This window comes from Rhipicephalus microplus, chromosome 6, assembly GCF_043290135.1.
Source record: "Rhipicephalus microplus isolate Deutch F79 chromosome 6, USDA_Rmic, whole genome shotgun sequence".
In the NCBI taxonomy this organism is placed as follows: Eukaryota; Metazoa; Arthropoda; class Arachnida; order Ixodida; family Ixodidae; genus Rhipicephalus; species Rhipicephalus microplus.
In genome coordinates, this window is record NC_134705.1 from 173904991 (window position 1) to 173930852 (window position 25862).

A 25862-nucleotide genomic window follows, 5' to 3' on the forward strand; every position below is an offset into this window, starting at 1 on the left:
GACATTTTGCTCGTATATGACCTCCGAGATAGAGCGCAGCACTCTCTCGGAGGCTTCAGCGAAAGCGCGACGCAAACGTGTCTTGCAATATCGTGCAACCTTGACAGTCTCGGAGGCCTTGCGTAGAACCAGTGTAGAAAGGCAGAGAGGCGAAAACTTGGTGCCATCGTCAAGCAAGTGAATAAATAACATATGTAGCTAGGAAAAATTGGGTGCAGTGTTTAATTTGCCTTGCTAGCGACATGAAAAAAGCACGCGTGCGTAGTGTGTTGTGCATCAAACACTAGTGATCATTCAGAGAGCGCAAAATACCTATGACGGTAAACACAAAAATAAGATGTAAATTGGAAGTTAAAATAACGCGATATTTAATTGTCCAATTGAGGTAGGGACTACGTCAACGCTTCGAATTCGCGTCAAATGAAAAGCTTTTCGTCTTGCCTTGTTACGCCACAAGTGCGATAGATGGCGACAGGGGGCTGAAAACTTGGCGCGCTTTTTTTTCTTACGTTGCGCAATGTCGCCTGCTGAGGGAGCGCCGCCGGCAAATTATGTACGCGTATAGCTGGGCGAGCCGTAAACGTCAAAAACGCAGTACGAAAAAGAAAAGCGATAACAAAAACAACAAGTCGTGCCGAGCGAGCCGCAAGTAAACCACGTGTTGACTTGGTCGCCGAAATCGCTTGATTGTGAGTGGGGCCGGTTCGTTTCGTTTTGCTTTTGCCCCGCCGTGCACTACGTGATCACAACCCCAGCAGGACGAGCAAACCGGACGTTGGAGCTTGGAAAATCTCCGATGTACAGTACGTACTGCATGCACAACTGCGAGGCCCCGCGTGCCGATATTTGTGAGAGGCACTTGGCGGTTTGTGTTTATACGTCGTGGTCGCGTGTCCAGATGAATCGACGCCGCTGAAAACACGAACGGGAAGTGGTGCGCTGCGCAGCTCCTGGGAGTTTGCGTGGTTTCGTTTCCTCCAAACGGCTGTCCACGAATTTATTTCGGATTCGAGTAGCAAGGAAAGTACGAACGAGTGTTTTCGAAAACAAACATCGAGAAGTGCAAGAGGGGGTGCGTCGAGGAAACATTTACGCGCTCAGCGGTGGCCAAGCGGCGACGAACTTGTCATCTTTCAACAACACCGCGTGGGGTGCGGGGGGGCATACGCCGGACGACGAGGAAAAGAAAAGCAACAAGTGTCGCACCAAATACAAACGCACAAACGATCGGGGCGCCTCGATAATTGGGTCGCATGGCTGGCGCGGCGACGACGTGCGAATAGCGTGTGTGCGGCGTAGCGCACCGAACGCGTCGACGTCGGAAATCGGCGCTTGCAGGTTTTGGAAGCCTGTACTGCGGTGTGTGTGTGTTGCAAAGCGTGACCGAACGCCGACGCGCAGCGTTGTGGAGAAGAAAAAAGAACAGAAAGAAAGCCGGATACGTGGTGGAAAGAGATACGGGCATAAAGAAAAAAAAAAGCTGGCGTTCCGAGACGAGCAGCGCTGTCGGCCAACGCCGCGACGCGATCCTCCTCTTGAGCAACTTTCGAAACACGGACGACTACTACGACGGCCAAGAAGAGACGCTCCAGGGAGGACGTCGGATTGCACCCGATAGTAAGCACCCCCGCGACGTTTTTGTTGGCGTGTTTTTGCTGTTCGTTGCCGAACGTCACACCAGGCGAGCCAGCGGGGGAAGACGGCAGTGTACCGTTTGTGTTTCCGACGAGAATTCCACCCTTCTTTCGACAGCAGTGTGTGGAACGGTGTGCGCCCCCGTCTGTGCTTCGGCGAGGGCTGTGGTGGTTTCAGTTTTCGCAGGGGAAATACCGTTCGCACGTCTTCGTATACGTCGCTTTCGCGGACGACCCGTCGGTGGAACCGGGCTTCTGTCGATTGTTTCTCACGTCGCTACGACGCTTCTGCGACGGATTGGAGCTTCGAGCGTGAAATGTGACATCCCCATTCGTGCTTCGGGCGTCGGATTTCGCATTCGCGCGCGTGTTGTGTGTTGTGCCGCGTGTGTTTCGTCGAGTTGGAGGCACTTACAGCGAGCCGTTGCGTTCGTTGCACAGCGAAGTGTGTCGCGCGCTATGGAGTCGGAGCGGCGTGGCGACGACGGCGATAGCGGCGAGGCCTCGCCGACGTTCCGCCGCGTCGGCAGTCGTACTCGCTCTCGCAGCTTCAACAACAGCCCCGCCGCCGCCGCTTCGTCCAGCCCATCCCGGAAAGAGGAGTGCGGCGGATCGCGTTCTCCTCGCGCTGTGGCCTGCGGCACCACCACCAAGAAGGCCTACTCGCTCGAATCCATCCAGCGCTGCAAACGCTGGCGGCCCTGCCAGTTGCTGCGCGAAGTGTTCGCCAAGACGCCGCTTCTGTTCGGCGCGCGGCGACAGCCGCACAAGGCGACCACGTCTTCCATGGCTCCCGAGACGCTGTCGTCGGAGGACAGCGGTCACGCCGAGTCGCCCGTCTCTCTGGTGTCCGTGGTGATCGAGACGCCGCCGTCGCCTCCCGGCGTCGGAGGAGACCCGCCTTCCAAGTCCAGGAGGTCGTGCAGCGCCGACTCGGCCGTGGATTTCGACACGGGCGACGAGGCCCTACTTGCGTCGCCGCTCGGTGGTGATGGTGATGGTGGCGGTAGTGATAACGGTGGTGATGGTGATAACAACGGCGTTGTTCTGGTGGACAACAGCTCCGTAGTGGACCGCCACTGCACCGTCCTGGTGGACGGCGGCACCGTCGTGCTGGACGGCAACTCGCTGCACCAGCCTCCGCACCCTCAGCACCAGCTGCACCGCACGAGCCTCCCGGGCGACAGGTCCAAGCGACCCCTGTCTCAGTGTCTGTCCCTGTCGTGTCCCGTGCTGAGCGCTCCCAGCGTCGTGGTGAGCGACTTCAGCAGCTGCGACGTCTCGCCGGAGATCATCGAAGAGGTGGACGCCGACCTGTCGTCCGGGGGCGAACTCCGAGACTACCTCTCGCTGGGCGGACGCTCGTGCAGCTCGTGCTCGCTCTCGTCGACAGTGTCCAGCGCCTCGTGGGACGACGAGGCGTCGCAGAGCGACGTCAGCGAAGCCGGCTCAGCGTGCTCCTCGAAGGTGAGTGAACCCTCCGACCTCTTTATCGCCCACGTGTACGGCGTCCTCTCGCTTCGCTTCGTCGGTCACGTGATCGCGATGTGGATGTGGATGCTGCGTGCGACACCGGTTGGACCTCTGCACCAGCGAACGCCCAGAGCGAACCAAATACAATTTGCTCATGGTTGAGACCGTGTTGACGCATAAGCGAAATTTGAAGTTCTAGTTGAAGTATTATGAAAGAGAGGAAGATACAGTGTGCTGTTCCAACACCACCTCGGACTATTCAAATAGTCTAGGTGGTGTTGGCTGTTCTCTCTTTCGAGGTTCCTTTGATTGATACTTTTTGCGGTAGAATAATCAAAGCCGAAGCTATTGCTTGGGATAAGCTCAGGTGCATAATTAGTATGAATCGCGTACGACATTTAAATAAATAAATATGTATCATATGTGATTCACAGTTTCACACTAAACATGCGTATATAAACACACTAAATACACAAATACACACACATATACTAAACACACTAAACATGCAGCCGAACTTATCCCAAGCCATGACCTGCTGGCCTTGGCGAAAACTTCCAGCGAAAGTAATGGGCCAATGTGAAATTACTCAGACGTTTCGGCTCCCATGGGGTGGTCTCCTTGTTCACAATGACGAGTTTTCCCCAATGTTGCGTCCCGACCATACGATATTTCGTCATACCTTGGAGTTCATTTTGTCGGCCGTTTTGTCCTGCTGGCTTGCGTCTACTATCCGGAAAATTCCATTACCTTGACTCGTTACGTTGTGCGTGGATGGTAAAATCGGGACCTTGGTGTGGTTTGTGATGAAGCGCTCATACATATATACTGCCATATCTTGCGGTGATGTTCTGTGGTCACTCTTGCCATCAACATGTGGTCGGATCCCTTGGCCATGGATTGCCGCTGGCCATGGATTGCGCGAGTGGATATTATGGAGCGGACTTCCTAACGCCAATTTGACGGGCTTGATGTGGTACTTTGACACCGATGACAGACTCCTATAGGTCACGATCTCTAATTTTCGGAGTGCTCATCTTTTACTCTCGACCTCGTTTCATTGTGTTGTAACCGTTGGTACAGTTGCTGCGCAGACATCGCGCCTAGGAAATGACTTCGCGTGCTTACATTGCTACACTGAGGCCGTTTGTTTTCATTTCAATGCACCTTCATATTCTAAGGCCTGATGAGATGAAAAGTTTGGACAAAAGGAACATGCAGAGACAGAATCATTTGCTGTGCCCTCCAATTCAAGTTCTGTTTGCTCGAATCGGCGTGACGTGGCACTTGTTGTTGCAGTTCGATCTAACGGTCGTTGAAGCTACACAGCCTTTCAGTAACGCACCCGGGGTGTCGGCGTAGTTCCCTCTTGAATAGTCGAGAGTTCGACGGAACACCGTCGGATCGCGTAAGGACATTCTAATTTTACTTTGACATTGGTAAGTAACTTGTTTATTCACCAATGCCCCCTAAACTATGGCAAATATGCAGGACCCCCCCCCCCCCCAAAAAAAAAAATCTACACTGCAGAAGATGTTACGTCGGCACGCGTTAGTCATTGTACTGCCGCACCACAGTCCAGAAGGGAGGAGTGAACCCACTGCGTTGATGATATCAGTAGCCCAAGCAAGAACATTTCAAGCTAGAGCCGTTGCTTCTTTCAGCATTTAGGGCTGCGGATGAGACGTCTCGCATGTCCATGGCGCTCCATTAAGCTGCTTCGCGACAAGGAGCTCCGTGGTGCAGCAAGCTAGTGGTCGACTCTGCAGCTGTCAGTGTGTGTGGAAGTACAGATGTTGCCGAGAGCAGGTGATCCGCGCTTCACCTGCCGCTATCACGTCACGTGCATCGTGTAGTGTTCCTTATAGGCGCCCACCAACTAGACCGTCCATTCCAGCACGCTTTGATTGGCTGAACCTCAAAAAGCGAGTGGGCAGGCACCGATGGAGAAACGTGGCCTCGATCTTAGTTGGATCACGGCATATTGAAACGGATAGTCCACCTACCACCCCTGGGTTGGTATTCTGTAAGTTTCCTCGGCTATGATAAGTCCATCGGAAATTATATAGCGGTAGTGTCGATATAGCCATTCGGAAGACGTCCTTGCGAATTAAGATCGTGTTCCGAGTGTACAGCTTCCCAGCCCTGCCCTTTACTACGCCATCCAGGTGCTTGCTGCCCGCGCCTATAAGAAACAACAGAGCACTAAAAACGGCAACAAACTGTATGTTTTTAATGCAATGCTATTTATGGGTCATGAGCAAGTGTAAAACTATACAGGGGGTATGCACTTGACCTCATTCGCGAGGATCGCTTGCGTTGGGATCGCCATTTTGAAGGTCCGCGCGCTGACCGCGTGTGGTGTGTTCGAGATCGGCAACTTGGCTGCGCAGGGTATCCACCTGTATACCATGTACGCAAGCATTCCCTGACGAAGGCCGTACACCCACCGAGACGTTGGAAACTGCGTCGGCTTTGCGGACGTTCGTTCATCCGTTTCGGTACACCTGTCTAACTACTGGATCCGGAAACCACACTCGTGGAGGCATCAAAAACAGTCCCAGCTGTGACCAAAGCCGCATGTTCGAATCAGCTTAAACACGTGAGATTTAAAGAGAGAGAGAGAGAGAGAGAGAATAAAAAAAAATGAAGAAAATGAAGAAAATACTCGCTGGACTGTGTCTTGCGGGTCCTGGTTCGCCACGTATACACGTCACTCTCCATAAAGTGGAACATCGGTCAGTTTTCGACCACGTCGAGATCATTCCATCTTCAAATAGTATTAATAATCCTGTAACAGCAATCGCGTGGTTCGCCTTGCTGAGAGACTCGTTAATTATTTTTAAAAAAATTCAATAGACGACGAGTCGAAAGCGAAACGGTGAGTAGCTCCGTGCCGAAGGTATGCGATGACGTCACGAAATACGCTACACGCCGTCATGACCGGTCGTGGAACCCCGAAGGGAGTTATTAACACCCCTCCTTTTCCTTGAACAGGACAAGTCGACTTGCCGAAACGTCGCCTCCTGCGGCATCACTGCGTTTACCATCATTTTCTTTTTTTTTTTCACATTTCAAGCTTCCAGCTTGTTCGCCCGAACTTCTGTGTTTAAAGGGAGACATATGCATGGAGTCATATGCAAAAATTTATTTGCGCCGCGTGAGCCGCCTTGACTGCATGCTCTAAGAGACCCCGTCAGCTTTATTTCTTGGAGCGTGGAGTAAAAAAAAAAAAAGAAGAGAGGTTCCCTGAAGACGCGGGACTTCTCTGAGAGCTTCGTACGAAATCGTCATCCCCATCAGCTGCAGCGTCATCGTGCACACTGCAGTGCAAGGACCTCTCGCCAATCGCCAATCAACCCCCTCCTTTCGCTTGCTGCCGCCACGTTAGTGTGCCCGCAACTCTTTTTTTCAATTTCATCGGCCCACCTACCTCTCCCTTTTCGTGTGACCCAGCCTGGTATTTTTCTTAACGAACAGCGGTAATCTTGCGTACAGGCGCTACATGTCCTGCCCGTGTCCATTCCGTCTCCTTGGTTTCGACTGAAACGTCCTTATAAACACCCGTTTGTTCTCTGACCCACTCTTACCTCTTCTCGTCCCTTGTGGTTGCCCCTGTCATGATCCTTTCCGTGTTGAATTAAAGGCGTACAAGACGCCGGGAACGGTATCCTGCACAGAAACTGCTCGTGACCTCGCGTGACCAATGAGCAGTCAGGCTACACACTGAGGGCACACTGAGGCCGCGTTCACACTGAGCATTCCGGCCGCCGAAAGTGCTCCGAATCCGGTTCGGCGGCGGCGAGATCCGCCGAAAGGGCCCTCTCCGCGCCGATCGCTCTCGGACCGATTTTTGTAGCGTCTTCCGCCGAATCGGTCACCGCGGACCAATAGGAGCGCTAGTCACGGAATTTTGAAAAATGTCGGCCAAGCCCTACTCACTTGTTATGCTGCAGTGCACGTAACTGAATGTTGAAACCAACGGGAGTTTAACCTACTCTGGGCCTACTTCGCCTCCGTATTTCGTGAAAGAGGTGACCGAACTTGCTGTTGGCGTGACCGAGCTTGTTGCAATCTTGCAGAACAAAACGAACCCACCAACGCCGCTGGCGTCGGTGGTTTTTCTGCTCTTTGTGCATTACAAGACAGCCACTTGCCAGCAAAGTAAGCAGTACTGTCTTTTCTTGCTTCTCTCGTACGAGAATTGTCGGTATACACCACCGGATAGCGTAGTAGCGTTTGCGAGCCGCGACAACAACCGGGTGACAGCGCATCCATCCCGCGTTCGCCCCGTAGTAGATGGCATATTCGGCGGCGCGGGGCGCGTCCAGTGCGAACGACGCTGCGTTTCGGCGGCAGGGGAATTTCGGTCGCTGTAGAAAGCGGATGTTTCAGTGTGAACTAGGCATGACCTGTTCTTGTCCTTTGTGGTTGCCCATGTCATTATCCTTTCCGTGTTTAAATGAAGGCGTACAAGACGCCGGGAACGGTATCCTGGACAGCAACTGCTCGTGACCTCGCGTGACCAATGAGCAGGCAGGCTACACACTGAGGGCACACTGAGGGCAAAGAAGCGCGTTACGTTCAGCGGCGCGTCGGAGAAGCATGCCGCGCCCGCTGCTGCATGCGTGGTCGACGTCGTAGACGTTCTCGTCGCTGCGCTCGCCGCACTATTGTCTCTCGGAGCCGCGCGCGGGCTTTCGTGTGCGCGCATACGCGGAAAGAAAAAAAAAAGCACCGTACACAACCGAGCGCTTGTCGCCTCGTCGCACGCACGAGAGCTTTCAATCATCCCCTCAATGTCTAGCCGCATAAAAGAAAAAAAGTATAGAAGAAGCGCCGTGCGCTTGCGTAACGCTCGTGATGATCGAACCCGCGTAGCCTGTATATATACGCTCGACTCGGTTGATGGGTTTGTTAGCGGTTAGTTTGTTCCTGATTTGTTTCTTTCTTTCCGTTGTTATTGTTGTCGCTCCTTTGTTTATTTGTTTATCAACGCCCTTGGCGGAGTGTGCGTTCACTATAGTGCAGAATAATTGTATGCAGGGTTGTTTTCTATACTGTCTCGCTGCGTGCAGCTCGGGGCCGTGTCAATCACTGTTACAGCTCCTTACTTACGCTGTCACTCAAACTCACAGGCTTCTCTGTGCATTCGCCTTACACGATGATGATGTTGATGATGATGATGGTGGTGGTGGTGGTGGTGGTGGTGGTGGTGGTGGTGGTGGTGGTGGTGGTGGTGGTGGTGGTGGTGGTGGTGGTGGTGGTCTTTGGATGATTGGCACCTATCGCAGGGGGATCGGCCAAGAGTCGGGCGGATCGTATACAGAGTGGATTTATGTGTGCTAACTGCGTCAAATGAAACCCAAACAGCGGCAAGCCTCCGTGGTGGTATGGTGCACGCTGTGTCCACTTACGATTATGGATAGGCACAGATATATATGCACAAAGCTGCCTAACAGGATGCGCGTGCCTGTCAATCGTGATAACAGGACGGCGCTCACTATATGTTCGTGTTTAATATGACAGTGATGGTGCACGCACAGGGCGGCCCTGGCGATCTCTCCCTTTCGCTCCTTTTGCAACGAGACCAAAACTATCGAACACTTATTGCTGAGCTGCCGACGTTTTTCCTCGCCCAATAAACGTGCTGTCGAAATCGTATTGCTGCAAGTTGGTCTGCCAGTTGCGTCAACCGTTCTGTTATCTTTTGGGGCCTGTGCGCTGGGACACGCGCGCGGACAGGAATACATTCGATGCTGTCGAAACGTTGGTATGCCACTCAAATGAACGTACTATAGCTTATTCAGCCGCTGATAATTCTACGTTGCGTCATCCTATAGTGAAAAGATCTTTGCTCACAGAGAGGTTGCGCAAGAGAGAGTAAGCGAAAATTAGTATCCATCATAATTAACGCTTCATTACAAATGTATCGGTTACCTAGCTATACTATAGTCTTACACGACGCGGAATACGAAACCCGTTCCTTCTCAGTCGATTGTGTTGATCCTCCTCCGTACTCCTACCTCCGAATGCTTCCGGCATTTAGCTTCATCTTCTGTGTCGAGCTATGTGTGTCACGTGAAATTAATGCGTCTAATCATTACCAAGCACTCAACTTTAGCGTTTGTGTGCTCAGATTTGGGCGCACGCTAAAGAACCCCAGGTGGTCGAAATTTCCGGAGCCCTCCACTACGGCGTCTCTCATAATCATATGGTGGTTTTGGGACGTTAAACCCCACAAATCAATCAATCAATCAATCAATCAACTTTAGCGTTTCAGTACGTGAGTGCGGCACACTGTTCTGTATCATGGCTATCAGAAATCTAAGAGAGCATGCATATGGAGGTCGATGGTTGGTGCTGCGGTCCAACGTTACAGTGTTGTGCGAGTTCATAGCCGCGCTTTTCTTTAAAAAAAAGAAAAAAAAAAGCGACAACCAGTTTCTCACATTGCGTCAAACGATTCGCATGCGTGCGGCAGTTGTCTCTTGCGCAATCGCAGCAGAGTCGCTGCAGTCACTGCAAGGCTATATACGGCTTGCAAGGCCGTCGAAGAAGAAGGTTTTACCTGATATAACCACACGCTCGGTGTGGCGTGTACGCATTAGCCTCCGCGTGGAGTCTCCAACAGTACTTAGCAGAGGAAAATGTGGCACAGGGATCGTTAAGCCACCGTGATAGAGTATAGATGTGCTACAGTGGAAATGATGTACAGTAGCGCCCTCTGTTAAAGGGAACACTCGATGAATGATACGGTTTAACGTCCCGAAACCGCCATATGATCATAAGAGACGCCGTATAGTGGAGGGCTCCGGAAATATTGAAAGGAAACACTCGAAAGAACATGATTAATATTGCTGGCCCTCTAACAGCTGTCGGTTAAGATAACAATGTATGCATGCACACAGCACTGGTGTTGTTCAAAAGGAGTCAGAACTTTCAATCACCAGTAGTGTTATGCTTATCTAAACTACTTCCGTAAGATAGTGAAATCTAAATAAACAAGCTGTGCACTCGAGTGTATCCCTTCAACAATGAACGCGTCTGTACATGAATTGTACCCTGTCTTCGTGCTTGCGGCTTTGTATGCACACTTGTGGCTTTGGCTATTTTTGTGCTTCGGCTTCTATTTCTGATCAAATAATCACTTGTTGCGAACCTCCTGTGCTGATGTGAATTTGTCAGACTGAAAGGATGGCGAAATAAGACTGCTAAACTTTTGCAAAACTTCGCCTTGCAACAAAGCCGCTTCAGGCCGCACGTAGCCACGGGGAGCCGCTAGAACTAAGCTGCGGTAAATCCACTAACTCATCCCTCCCATGCATGCTGGCTCAAGCGCCATGCGTTGCACTTCCCATAACCGCCGTATTTCCTTCTAGTGTGCTAATATAAAACTCATTCAGCCGCTTAAACTGCAGACTAACTATCTGCGCTTGCCCCCGAAACACGGCGCAGACTGAAGATTTCGGAGGCCACTGGTCTCAGAATCCAAGTAGACAGAAGCGCGTGGTGGATATCTTCTTCTGACATGTTCCGCAACGATCGAGGCTGCTGACAAAAAACCGTCTGCTCTGTCAGTGAACTCATACAGTCAATTTCAACTAATTATCCCGCCAAGTAGATGGCCCTCGTATTGAATAAACGCATGCTCCGATATAGTATGTATCTATTAAAACATATCTTGAACCAGAATCATCGGTTTTGTGTCAGAGTTTTTTTTTTTTTCTGGAAGAATATTTCTGAGTATTCGGAGGACCGGAAGTTCTCGACAGGCAGTGCTTGTAAGAGAAACAAGTGTGCGACTCGTTGCCTATTTGTAAGGTTCATAGACTGTCGCGCCGCCTAGTGGAATTCAGGAGCGTCCTCTCAGGGATGATGAGTAGGCAGCTGGACGCTTCCTTGTTCGGCTGTGCTAGCCTCGCTGTTAAAGAAATGAATACAAACCACTTCGTATGTTTCGTGAATCAGTGACATGATCAGTGAATGTACCGGACCGCCCATCATGACGCGATAAATCGGATTCTTTCTTGGGAGGCGTGAAGTTTTCGTGAAAATACGTGGCAACTCGCGCGTTAGAATATATAGCCTGCTGAGTACACCTATCAGCTTCGCGAGATTTTCTGCATAGTTAAATGTTATCGCTTGACATTTGCTGTTAAAACTCACGTTGTTTGGCTTGCGTATAAAATTCGTCAGTGCTTTTGTATTGCGTGAATCTCATAACATTCATTTTATTCATTTTACGCGGAAAGTATAACGCAGGCTAGCGATTACCTCTTCCAAACCTTGGCCTAGCTGCGCCGCTTGATTTTTACGTTCGTTCACAGATGGCAGCACACTGCGATTCGCTTCTTGCCGGGTGTAAGAATGAATTGTTCTTCGCGCCCAGATGAACGTGGCTAGTGACGCGTTGTTAGCGTTATCGAAGTTGTTCGGCGGAGCGAATTCCTCAAACTGCTTTCAGCAGTGGTGCTCAAAGAAACTGTCTTGACGTCGCCCCGCCGCGGCGGTCTAGTGGCTAAGGTACTCGGCTGCTGACCCGTAGGTCGCGGGTTGGAATCCCGGCTGCGGCGGCTGCGTTTCCGATGGAGGCGGAAACGTTGTAGGCCCGTGTGCTCAGATTTGGGTGCACGTTAAAGAACCCCAGGTGGTCAAAATTTCCGGAGCCCTCCACTACGGCGCCTCTCATAATCATATCGTGGTTTTGGGACGTTAAACCCCAAAAATCAATAAATGAATCTGTCTTGACGTCGACGATTTTTCACTTGACGTAGAACGCAACAAAGTGACAGCGACAATGAACTATCAGCTGCTAACTCACGAGCGGCGAGTCGGACTTAACGTCCACCCGTGCGTTAATGTTTTTTTCACGTTCGTAAATCATTTTCATTGTATTTCTTGTATAATAACATTCAGAGAGCTCAAAATAAGAGCATATAGTTTTTTGTGCATTCCATGTAGCCCAATTGCAGTGAATATTACGGAGCGCCGCATGCCGCCAATAGCACTCGAGCTCGACCAGCGAAGCGAAATGGTTAGAGCACTGAAATATGCAGTTACGACTACAGTCCACGCATCTCTGCTAACTTCTCATGCGCTTCACCGGTACCGTCCGAACAACGTTGCCGTTCGACGAATTTTCACAATTTCGACGTTGCGAAAAGCATCCGCGTGTATTCGTTTTGATATCCTTGTTGCGATCGCGCTGATGGAACCTGCAACATCTGATTGATTGATTTGTGGGGTTTAACGTCCCAAAGCCACTATATCATTATGAGAGACGCCTTAGTGGAGCACTCCGGAAATTTCGACCTCCTGGGGCTCTTTAACGTGCACCCAAATCTGAGCACACAGACCTACGACATTTCCGCCTCCATCGGAAATGCAGCCGCCGCAGCCGGGATTCGATCCCGCGACCTGCGGGTCAGCAGCCGAGTACCTTAGCCACTATACCAGCGCGGCGGGGCCTGCAACATACGAGTGCAGTGAATTGTGCACCGTTAGAGTCTGACCATGGCTGTGACTCAAGCGCCATTTAATGGGAAGTTCATTTTAGATTGTGTTCTGTTGAATAAGCAACTCCATGGTACTTACAGCTCAAGTAGTGACGATGGCGTAATGTGTTTGCGAATCATCGCTACGGTAAATATTCGGTCCTGTGCAGGCGCGCTGTATACTCCCTGGTGGCCTACTACTGCGGCGAATTCGCCAGGCAGGTTCGGCACAAATTATCTCGGAGTTCCGTTCAGTTCATACCCGAGTTCCAGTTCGCGCAGTTTTCTGTAGCGCGCGCAGGATTGCGCAAGGCGTCGATGATACACGGAAGATCAGCTGACACTACCACCCTTCGCGCTGCGGGAAGAAATGAGGTATATCGAACATTGAGCAGTTCCTGTCGTTTTGGGCAAGCACTTTTGTCCGATATACATTCATTCGACGATCAAGAGTTCATCCGGTGAAAGCGGCGCGGGGCTTACGTCCTATCTTATGCAAGTTTACGGGTTGATCATCCTCCCTCCGCCATCTTGGATTGCACGGCGCGCCACCTGTAGGTCGTGGGCATTGCGAATACCTATATAAAGTGGCGAAAGTGGCAAATGCAAAACGTCGGATTTCTGGTGCGTACGCATTTCTCGAGACTACCTACCGAAAACGATTGACGACACAGAGAAATATCTCAATGTTACGGCCGACGTATGCGAAACCGCTGGGTGGCGGTGTAAACGGTTGTCCGCTATACATAACGATGTCTTCTCGAATCGCCTATTTATTCGGGCGAAGCGAGGCCGCTGCTTTTTTTCTCGATTTGGGTCACGACGAGGAAATAGGCGTCCGTCGTTGAGTGAGGAGGTGTAAGAGGAGGTTTCTCGAGAGAGAGAGGGAGCGGGGAGGAAGAAGGAGCTGACCATGTCGTCGCCCCGGGACCTTCGCGCTGCTGCGTTATCGTAAGACGTCAACGATCGCGCTATTGACAACGCCTACGACGCACGAAGTTTTGCTCCTTTCTATTATTTTTTTTACGATAATTCGCTCGCGTTCCTCTCCCCATCCGACCGCGGAAGTGTTGCGCACTGAAAGTGATCTACGCGGCCAGTTGGTGGCGCCACTGCGAAACGAGACGTCGCCCGCGACACGAAAGATGTTTTGTGGGAAATGAATATTTTGTGCGAGGTGCGCCTGTGTTCCGTAGTGAAGTCGCGTTAAACAATCGCTTAAATCACGCGTGCTGGATTATTATGAGCGAAATCGTGTTAATTGAAAATGATCATTGCTCGTTGATTAGGAAAGTTTAATTACATGACGATAATCAAAGAAGAATATATAAGTAGACCTTGTGTATACGCTAGCGGCTGTTGTAGAGGTGCCTCTTGTGGAAATTACCCCGAAGCTTAAACTGCTCAGAACCTTTATTTGCTGAGGTACCAAGTTAAGTAGTCAAATTGACGGGGAAGTGGCATTGGTGACAGCTAATTAGTGGTAGCGAATTAGCGAATGAGGACGTCGATGTAAAGCGCGCGGTAAAATAGCCGCACCGGAGCGGCTTTCGCCTTCCGCCTCCTATAGACCCGTAATTCTTGCATCAGAGTACCTTTATTATTTTTTTTCTATGTTGAATTTACTGTGTTATTGCTTGAGTGTTAAACTCTTTATTCTCTTGTAAGGCAACTAGGAGTTTTGCGGAGATCCGCAAGCGCCACCTCGTGGATCTCCGCAGAATTAATCTGCATTACTTGTGTCCATGTGCTTCGAGTTGTCGATGAATTCGCCCCCGCGCTGCCAATTGCCAGCTTCCAGGTTACAGCTCAATTGGTAGAGTGACCGGACCGCCCCGCCACGGAAATGCGTTGGTCCCATGTTTTATCCCCAGACAAAGATGAATTTTTCGGCAACGAAGACGCTTTTCTTTCTGATAAATTCGTATGGATTTTTTTTTCTGGCTTCATGCCACAAACGGGTGGTTGTTATATTTTCCCTTCTTAGTCTCTGGTATAGGAATCAGCGTAGTACGGTTTGCGTATAGACCTTTTCCCGTCGCATTTTCCGAAGAAAACGCCGCCGAGTCGGAAGAGAAATCCCGCAATCCACCATCTCGCTGTGTGTTCACCGGCGAAAGGCTCGCCCGAAATAGCAGACAGATATATAGATGCGACAGCGCTAAACGATCCGGCCGTAAATTCTCGTTCCGGATACGAAGCCGCGAGCGTCACACAGCGGCCCACTCCTCGGAACGTTTATATACGCACACCTATAGCCTATATAAGTGGCCCCCATATAATTTTCCGACGTCGTCGTATTTATACATGCGACCGCAGCGAGCGAGGGACGTACGTATATAGGTCGTCCATCTCTCGAAAGAAGAAGCCATTCACGACGACGACGTCTTTTGAGAGAGAGAGATCTTTCGTGGTCTTTTATCAAGCTGCGCACTCAAAGGAAAGTGAAGGATGCGCAGCGCTGGCCCCGGTCCAGCCGCTTGTTTATTGGCGTTGGCTTTGTCGCTTATCGCTTATGTATATACGATACCCCCAGTGCACTTGGCGTGCGGTACGACCCTTATCGCTTTCTTGCCTGCCTGTCCGATTGTCGTTTGCGTGTGTGCGCGCGTGCGTGTGTGTGTGTTTCTATGCCTGTCTGTTTCTGACTGTGTGTGTGTGTGTCTGCCTGTGTGTGTCTGTTTATGCCTCTGTGTCTGTCTTGTATGCCAGTGTGTCTGTCTCTCTCTCTCTCTCTCTCTCTCTCTCTGTGCGTTTGTGCGTGTGTGTGTGTGTGTGTGTGTGTGTGTGTGTGTGTGTGTGTGTGTGTGTGTGTGTGTGTGTGTGTGTGTGTGTGTGTGTGTGCGCGCGCGTTTCACTTCCCGTAAGCTACCTGTTCTACATATTTATTCGTTCTTTTATACTTTCGAGCCTACTGGAAAATATATGACGCTCGTAAAAGATCACCTGTTATTTACTTGTTGTAAATTAGCATAAAAGTTAGATTTATGTATATGCGAGCTTGCTGGTTTAACGTAACGAAGTTAACCGATGAGCATGAAGGAGACTACGTATTCCCGAGTGTTTTTTTTTCTGTCTTTTTTTTCTCGCGTTTGCAAACGAGCTTATTGTTACGAGGCCAGCCGTGATTACAGAGTCGGGATTAACCGAAATCGATCAAAAGTTATCGAAACTGTAAACTGTAAACATTTCTCCGTATGTATACCTTACAGACCTGTTGGCTTTGTTAGTGATCTATTCAACGTGCGCATGCCACGAAAGGTTAATGGCGAGCTGAATTTCAAGATACTTATATCTTCCCCGTCGCGGGGGTCTATAGCGGCAAAAGTACACTCGTCTGCTGACCCGCAAGTCGCGGGATCGAATCCCGGCTGCGGCGGCTGCATTTTCGACGGAGTCGAAAATGCTGTAGTCGCGTGCGCTGTGATTTGGGTGCACGTTGAAGAACCCCTGGTGGTCGAAATTCCCGGAGTCCTCCGCTACGGCGTCTCTCATAATCGCGTGATGGTTTCGGGACTTTAAACCTTACATATCAGTCATCAATCGTTTGTCTGTCCGCGTTTGCGCTAAAATAATCTTCCTTAGTAAGTAATATCGTGTATTCAGGACGTAAAACTAAAACCCCAACAAGTATTTTAGTCCCCCCCCCCCCCCAGTAGGCCTTTATCGAGGTCTAATTGAAGTCGCCATAACGAGCAAACCAAGGTTCGCAACGCGGAACGCACGTTACGCTATAGATGTCGGCAAACGTTACGCTATAGATGTCGGCAAACGTTACGCTAGAGATGTCGGCAAACGCTGCCGCAGATACTGCAGCACGCTGTTATCGCACCTTCCAGGCCGTTGGCCGCTCCTCGCAGTGGCTGCAGGCTCGCACTTTGTTCCCTTCTTCGGTCCTTGCACCGCGCGCGCCAGGCGTGCAATATATGGATATGGTCGTTCATTGACGTCACGATTTACGTCATCGCGGCGACATTGCAAATCCGGGCACAGTGGTACATGTGTGTCGGTTGAACTTGTAACGATTCGTTTGCGTTACAGGGAACGTTAGGTCGATCGTCTCTGGTCCTTCTAAACTGCGGTGGATTCTTCCGGCGTCACTATTCAATCATGTGTGTTCGTCATAAATCATAATGATTATCTCTTTTCATACAGGAAAGCGCAGACTTACCTGACACCCTAGTTGTAAATATTACTAGCAGGTTCACTCGCGCATTTATTATTTGTTTATATTCTTTCATCATTACCATTATTTTCTTTAATCTCTGCTGGACTCTTTATATAGAAGGTAGCACGTCAGTGGCTGCGTACACCCCAGCAAAAATACCTGTTTTTCCAATAAAGCGTGGAATACTCCGTATTAGCTCCCGCTCACGGTTATTTCCGCCCCTAAATAATAATAATAATGATATTCGGAGTTTTAGGGGACGTAATTACGATGCAACTATTGCGCATGTCATTGTGGATGGCTCTGGAAATTTCGGCCTATACTGGTGCAATTCTTTAACACGTATACCGACCTCGCACAGTACAGCACTTCGCCTCCATCTATAGGTGCGACCGTCGCGGCAGGAATCGAACCCGCTACCTTCGGGTCGGCAGAGGCGTGAATAAAACGAGCGCTATACGTATAGCACCAACTGGACCGCTGCATGGCGCCTATACTTGCGCGAGGAATCGCTCGCTCGTATACGCCCGTCGCTTCACGTACGTACACGTACTTTGCGTACCGCGATATTACGCAACGATTTGTGACCATTTGTCAATGTACTGTACCCGCGTGTGCATATATGTTGTGTATCTAGTATACATGTACAGGAGGGGTCAAAAGTTCCCAGGCCACGCTCCCATATGAGTATACATGGAAAAGTGGTCTGGAAACTTTTGACCCCCCCCCCCCTTGTACTTACACAGCCGAACGTATACATGCGCTATGTCTACGTACTTGATATTGAGCCTCGCTAATCTGTCTGTCTAAATATCTATCTTGATATTGAGCCTCGCTAATCTGTAGGGCTGATCTGTCCTAGCTGCTATACAGAAGTCGACGAAACACTATATAGACAGGTTCATCCTTGATCTTGCAAATGCAGTGTTGCCTATATAGATACGTGGCTCCCTGATTTCGGAATAAACATTGCTGCGAGTTGGCGCCTGCGCGTGTCACCTCTTTCTCATTCCGTGTTTGTTCGTGCGCTATCGAAACATTAAGTGTGACACACCAACACGCCCAAAACTCTATACACTACGACGCGCGTATGCTGTATATAACGCTGCGTTCGCCCCGCTTTAGATTCTCGGCGAGTATATAGCGTGTTGCTGGAACAGGAACCAGCTATCGGGTGTGCGTGATAAGTGACGCGGAGAGAAGGAGAAAGCGAGAAAGAAATACGGCTGAGCAGGGAGGTAAACAAGATAAGTGGCGGCGAAGAACAATCGGCAGAAGTGCAGTCTATTGGATAGAGATTGAATTGGATGTGTATTTATAGGTTCTGTAACGGCGGAAAGCTTTACATCAGCTGTGTAATTTATAAAACATTAGCCATCGCTTGCCGACGTCATATCGCCGACGTTATCCAATATCAGTCGATCGCTATAGCGAGTGCTGCATGGGCGCAACTTGAGACACCGTCGAATTCTGCCACATGCCCAGATCATGTGGTTAAGACATTTTCTTGTAAGCTATATCAAATGTTAAAAAGATCATCATTGCAGCATTATCGTGTAGTTCCGATATTTTAAGCCAATCACAAAGGCTGTAAGCACGCCGCTGAAAATGCGTCATCATTAAATTTAGACGCCTGCTGTGGGTATACCGGAAAGCTGGTTGTCTTGTCTTGTCTTGTCGCCTAGGAGATCTTGGCTCATACCCACAAGGAGGATTGGCCACACTGTACCTTATAGTAGATATTTTTTTGTACAACTCTTGCTAAAAAAGAGAGAGAAATTAGATAAGAACAATAATAATGTTCCTTTGAAAAAACGTGAAAAAGTGCAGAAGAATTCGATAAACCAGAATATATAAAACAAATTAACAAGAATGAGGAAGGGGGACAAATAATTAGATATATCTTGAAGTACCACTAGTTGCCAGTCCTTTCTTGCTTTATCGCCCTCCGCAGCACAAAAATTGGGGGTCTCTTAAGCTTCGCCTTTAAGAGTTGAACATGATTGCGATAGCCTGTCCCTAGTGCATAATGTGTCCAAAGTGGCTTGTGTCAGTGAAGCTTTCGCATACGGCTGCATTCTGTGCAATGGGTAGCAACCACGAATGATTGTGCGCGTTAAAATTGGGTGTGTTCAATACACACCGTAGATGGCTAAATAGACAGCTAAATGGACGGTGGCCATCTTAAGTCCCGTTCCGATTCTCGCGTAGCCGGCAAAGTAGACAGCTGTGAGAAGACCGCATCGTAGACAAATACGATGCAGGCTACTTTGTTGTCTAAACAAGATGGCGGCTCAGCGAATCGCTCAGATAGATCGCATCTCGCCGGAACAGTCGTCTGCACACAAACACACGCTTCTCCAGACGCTCAACGAGAGTCACGTTTAATGTTTTCAGACTTTAACACGAAATAAGCCAGAAAATACAACTGTCACGTTTGTTTCTTTTGGCTTTCTCTTCTCGACGCGTGGTGGCGCATCGTCGCGTAAAAGCCGTCCTGGCGTGTTCCCATTCTCGGACAGCATGGGCTCGGTGCTGTCTTCTAAGCAGTCTGCGTAGACTGTTTACATGCTGTTTGAGAATTGAAACTCGGCCATTTTTTTCGAACTTGCTCACCCACTTGGCCTTAAAGGCGCACTAATGTGTCTGCCTTTTGTAGTGGGTGGCACGCTTCAAACCATGAAGTCGTGATAATCACATGTTCTGACGCCCTATCGTAATGTGTAACGAATCGCTACTGGGATATTACGTGTTGAATTTTGAAGCACGTATACAGGATGCGTGTGTTTGTAAAGCGTGGAAGTTACTTTCACTGCATTTCTAAGCAGAGAAATCTATTTTCACTGTATTCACGCGCCTATAGACGGGAATACACGTATAGAGTATGTGCTTGCCCCGCAATCGACCCGGGTTCGATTCTTGTTCGAACCCCGCAGAATTTTTTATGTAGCTGCAGCTATAGTCAGTGCGGTTTCCCTACGGCCATTAAATGTTTGCCCGCAGCTACAGCTCGCATATCTTCACTCAGGGCAGTAAAGCTTGTCGTCAACTTGCGTGGAATGGTAAAACCCGTACCAGACAGAAAAAGCGGGCAGAAAAAGGCGGGGGTATTCTGACCCGTGTAGTTTCTTACTTCGCGTGTTTTTTTTTTCTTTTTTTTTGTCTGCACACAGTCAGGTGTAGTAGTATAAAAGAGCTTTGGTGGGATGGGGAAAGGCGGTTGTATGAGGAGGGGCGGACACGATTCTCGGTGCTCTGGCTGACTTGTATGCAGATTTAAGCGCGAAGATTGAGTGGTGCACCGTATGAATAGTACTACACTCACGAACGTTGTACCGTCCGCACGCGTCAAGTGTTGTAACAGCGCTAGTAAGACGCTGCAATTGTGTGGAATCGCTGGGGCGCTACCTAACCGTGACCTAAAAAAAAAACAATATAGTACTAATAATTTAAGTGGAGGGTCGCTTGAAGAGGAAAGTCGTAAGTGTAAACCACCATAAAGCAGGCAGTTGCCGGCTCCATACGTAGCGATGGAGGAACACAATTAAGCGGCTAGGTGTCGGCGATAACGACCGTAAGTATGTAACTTAACCACGTCGGCCATGACACGTGTATAGGGCGTACAGATAGTGTGGCAAAACGTGCTGTTGTAACTGCGTTTTCTTGCCTCTCTCTCCTTTCACCCCTCCGGGGTCGCCACTGTTATCTCAAGGTCAGGAGAGGTGGCGACGGCAGCAACATGAGAATGGGGCTTTGTAGCCGACAAGTGTGTTGCACTGCCAGATTTGTGGCGCCGAGGGTGGCGACTCGAGTAAGCGGGCTCCCCTTTAGGGCGCGAACAAGAGCGCGAGAGGACCACCCGGGCAGTTGCAATCAGCGAACGAAAAACGAAAGGCTTTTTTTTATTATTCTTTTAAGACGATAGTCTTTCTTCCGTATGGACCTTCAACGCAAAAATTTTGGTCTGTCTGTCTGTCTGTCTGTCTGTCTGTATGTCTGTCTGTATGTCTGTCTGTCTGTTTGCCCGCCCGTAACGATACCCTCAAAACCTAAACGGCACCAGACGATACCCCAAACGGCCGACCCCATCCGCAGCGCCCACCAATATTGCTCAAGGTTCAGCGTTCACACTTGTGCGATTGTAAATTAAAAAGCGATTATTGTGCATACCTGAGGCACCAAAACAACACGTCAATATTATGTATGTGTATCTCTTACTAGAAAAGGCATGCATAAGTAATTATAAGGACCGTAGCGTTTATCAGCGTTGCGCTGACCAGGCAACGCTTGCACGAAAAGGCGAGTGTTTCCAACGCTTTGCTAAGACGACGCAGTGGTGCCACCTACTTGTCGCCTTGAGTTCTACACCTCGTCACCTCTGAGACGGGCGCGCAGGGTGCGCGCGCTTTGTTCTTCAAGATAACTGCCAGGTAGCGCTCATATCTCACGTGCGACGTGACTTGATGCGCTTGTTCGCCTCCGCTGTACGCTCGAGACACTCTAACGCAGCGCCTCCGGAATACCATTGACCGATTTTCTTACGCAAAACATCAAATAAACGTTTTGTTCACTCTCTCCTGACGCAAGACTATCGTCTTTCGACGACATTTGCAGTGTAACATGGAGATACGGGGTCATTTTTTTTTACTTGAACTTCTTTGGGTTAATTATAGCTTCTTTGGGTTATTATAGCTTCTTTGCTATAATATAATATAGCTTCTTTGGCTTAATTAACAAAGCAGTTTCAGAGCGCCGTGTATTTCTTATATCGTTTCTGCTTAGCTTTAATAAACAGTTTTTTTTTTTCATTGGAAAACGTTTAAGGACAGTTTTTATGCGACACTTACCACGCAGTTTTTCAGCACTGCGAAAATTCGTATGCGACAGCGGTGGCGCCGCTTGTCACTCCTCTTTACTTCGGTGTAGCGATAATGATGATGTCGATCATGGTGATAATGGTTATGGTGATAATCCGCTTCGCAGCGGTTATGGTGCTCGAGTGCTGTGACGAAGGTCGCGGGTTCGATTCCAGCTGCGACGGTCGCACTTCAACGGACGCGAGTGCTGGGGGCACTTGTACTTTTATACGTTGAGGTACAAGCTAAAGAAGTCCAGGCGGTCGAACTTTCCGGAGCCCCACACCATAGCGTGCCTCTAAATCATATCGTGGTTTTGGCGTGTATAAAACTTCGCAAATTCGTATTACCGGTATACCATTGTGTCCAGAACTGCCTCGACAAAAAGAGAGGCAGAAAATTAAGAAACCTTGCCCCATCTAGAAAGCGTAAGCGAAAAGTACATCTTTCTTTCTTTCTTTCTTTCTTTCTTTCTTTCTTTCTTTCTTTCTTTCTTTCTTTCTTTCTTTCTTTCTTTCTTTCTTTCTTTCTTTCTTTTTCTCTTTCTTTCTTTCTTTCTTTTTCTCTTTCTTTCTTTCTTTCTTTCTCATGCGCACGCTCCTTCCTTCTTGCCGGAAATAGGACCATCATTGCCGCGCCGAGCTGCACGACACTTCTGTTGCTACTGGCAACAATGACGATCGTGCGTTCATAAGCAAGGCAGCAATGACGTGTGACAACGGGAAACGACGAGACATCTCGACAAACGATCACATTGTCGTATCAGGAACGGCTGAACGCCGAATGGCCCATGATCGTTAGAACATCAATGATTAGAAAACGGCGCGGGCGAATACCGCGTGTGACCTGCGTACCTCCGAGGTTCGTATTTCTGTGCCCTCGACGGCGACGCCTTTCTCGCGTAGAATCGATTGATTGATTGATTGATTGATTGATCGATTGATTGATGGATATGTGGGGTTTAACGTCCCAAAACCACCATGTCGTTATGAGAGACGCCGTAGTGGAGGGCACCGGAAATTTCGACCGCCTGGGGTTCTTTAAACGTGCACCCAAATCCGAGCACACGGGCCTACATCATTTCCGCCTCCATCGGAAATGCAGCCGCCGCAGCCGGGATTCGAACCCGCGACCTGCGGGTCAGCAGCCGAGTACCTTAGCTACTAGACCACCACGGCGGGGCTTCTCGCGTAGAATGCCAGCATTAAATCCTCTCGAGTTATAACAGTCTTCGCGAGTGACGCGACCCTGAAAGACTTCCCCATATTGCGTGACTTGAACAAGCCGGTCGAACAGTGACGCAACTTAACCAAACCGCCGGCCAACGTGCGCAGACTTCGGCAGAACCGACCGGCGCTGAAGAGCGGCGGTGTGTGTGCTTCTTGCGTCAAGAGCTCGACGAATGCTCGCATCGCGGTGATGACACCGGAATACGGCGTCCTCCGCTTACAGCGCTAGTCTGTAGCGTACGAAAAAAAAATAAATAAAGAGCTGTGCAACTCTCTGTTGGGGGTGCCTAACTTACTTGAACGTATGAAAAAGGAAAAAAAAAAAGGTGTGCAGCTATGTGTTCGTGGTGCCAAGCCAGCTTGAACTCAGTTTTACACAGGTAGTATATCTTCACTACAGCCGGTATACAATTCATCTAACCTCAGCGGATCTTCAGCTTTCTTCACATCTGCCAGTGAAGTTCGTCTGCAGCTATATACCTTTTCACTCAAGGCACCCTGGACGCCGCCATAGTCCTCTCTAGGCTGTTGTTAATGTGCGTAGCCCCCCCAAAAACGGATTGCCGAAATTGTGACGTCGGCTTTTGTACTCTCGTGCAACACCCCAGAAAGAAAGAAATCCTCCTCTCCGTAAAAAAGGCCCATAGCCACAGCTAGTGCGGCTTCACTTCAGCCGATAAAGTACGTATATGCATCGGCAGTTAGTACAGCTTCACTGCAGCCGATAGAGTTCGTCTGCAACTACGGCTACAGCCAACGGATTCACTACAGCCAGTACAGCTAGGGTGGCTACTAAAGCTTTACTGCAGCCAGTAGAGTTCGTCGGCAGACACAGCTACAGCCAACGGCTTCACTATACAGCCAGTACAGTTCGACTGCATCGGTAGCGAGTACAGCTTCACTGCAGCCGATAGAGTTCGTCTGCAGCTACGGCTACAGCCAACGGATTCACTACAGCCAGTATACAGCTAGGGTGGCTAGTAAAGCTTCACTGCAGCTGCTAGAGCTCGTCTGCAGCAACAGCTACAGCCAACGGCTTCACTATACAGCCAGTACAGTTCGACTGCATCGCCAGCGAGTACAGCTTCACTGCAGCCGACAGAGTTCGTCTGCAGCTACGGCTACAGCCAACGGATTCACTACAGCCAGTACAGCTAGGGTGGCTAGTAAAGCTTCACTGCAGCTGCTAGAGCTCGTCTGCAGCAACAGCTACAGCCAATGGCTTCACTATACAGCCAGTGCAGCTCGACTGCATCGACAGCCAGTACAGCTTCACTGCAGTCGATAGAGTTCTTATGCAGCTGCAGCCAGTATGGCTTCAATGCAGCCAGCAATGATTTTCTGTAGCTACAGCCAGTACAGGTTTATTGCAGCTTGTGGAGTTTGTCTGCAGCTACAGCTATAGTCAGTGTGGTTTCCCTACGGCCATTGAATGTTTGCCCGCAGCTACAGCTCGCATATCTTCACTTCGGGCCGTAAAGCTCGTCGTCAACTTACGTGGAATGGTAAAACCCCCACCAGCCAGCTAACGGTTGAACCCTGGTACAATTAAGACGGTGTTTGACAGACATCGTTATTCCGCAAACACACTGCAGCACGAAGAAATGCTGGCCGTATTGGGTGTATAAGTGTCGGTTGTTACACGCTCGATAGCACCGACGTCGTCTGCTCGAAGTAGTTCGTTGACCCGAGGAAAGCCCTGTAGAGCCTTGGCCGCCTTCTGTTATGACAGCGGTAGAGAGAGAGAGAGGCTGTGTCGTCATTCTCCGAAAGCGGTCGCTGGTTGCGAAACAAACCTGTGACCGCATTAGTGAGCTGTTGTTCCGAGTTGCTGCGTATGGCTTCGTTAGAAGGCATATACAGTTACACTAGCCATGTACAGGGAGCCTGCGTACATATATAGGCCCTGGGTATAGCTCCTGTATATGCATACAGAAGCCATATACAAAGAGACAGAATTACTGCGTCCATTGGTAGCCGCATAGCGTAACTCTGTCTCCGTGTATATTACTTCTCCGAGTATATACAGGAGCTGCACAGTGCCTATAGATCATATACAGTAACCCTGACTCGTATACACGAGCCATATACAGCAATGATGGCTCTCGGCTGATCGACTCCTACGAGAGCCTTATATGGCAACTCTAGTTGCGAGAATCGCATTGAAGCACTCCAGCTTGGAATGCTTGCGGCAAATAGTTGCCGTCAGTATGCATTCCCTTCATTAGCCAAAATTAGGTACTCTTATTCCTTACTATTTTCGTAGCTGCCTAAGTAGTCTGCCAAGTTCTGGTTTGCATTCACATATATGCTGCCCAACCCAAACGAGCTATTTTCTTTTTTTTTTTGTATGATCAATGTCATGCTTTCAACTGTATATGCATTGCAATTCAAGAGACAAGAACTTGCGAAACTGCTATGACGCAGCGGTAATCACACCCGTGAACGATTGCATATGCCTATAATAGTGACCCTGCAGGGTCGCTGCTATAACTCGCTTTGTGCCGTAACCAGTGGGGAGAGACCAACCTTTGCCACCGAGTCATTTCCTCATCACGTGAAATGCGTAATAACGTCTTCAGCGGTATTCTGCATGCACAAAGGTATGTACCTTTGGTTGGATACTATACCTTGACATTATTTGCACTATGTGCTGACACAATTACCCACCGAATTCACCCACACATATAGCCACCTGCATCCCTTCTTCGTCACCAGACCAGTGACGATGCGAAGCACTCGTTGCTGAGTATGGCAGGCGTTGTGGGTTCGAATCCAGGAAAACGGTTGCGTCGTGCCGTAGCCCGATCGTGACCCACCGCCGATGGAGTCGGTGTGAGCGCCCACGCTGTCCTGCGAAGTGGCGGTTGATTGGTCCGGGGCCAGAGGAGCGATCCCGTGCCTGCCCGAGGGCTGCTCGCTCGAATGTGCCAGCTACTCGGACAGGGAATGTGTCCAACCGTTGCGTCAACTGCAGCAACGATCGATGCAGTCTGGTCTCTGGT

The 25862-nt window shown here is 49.6% G+C and overlaps 1 protein-coding gene across 1 annotated transcript in view; it reads left to right on the plus strand.

Moving 5' to 3' along the window:
• Positions 1-558: 558 nt before the first annotated feature.
• The window catches only part of LOC119167129 (inositol-trisphosphate 3-kinase A), a 240978-nt gene continuing 215674 nt past the window's right edge, over positions 559-25862 (plus strand). Inside the window, exon 1 of the mRNA XM_037418558.2 lies at positions 559-3101. Within this exon, the coding sequence (XP_037274455.2) occupies positions 2094-3101 (1008 nt within the window). The 5' untranslated portion in view covers positions 559-2093. The remainder of the gene's footprint in view (positions 3102-25862) is intronic.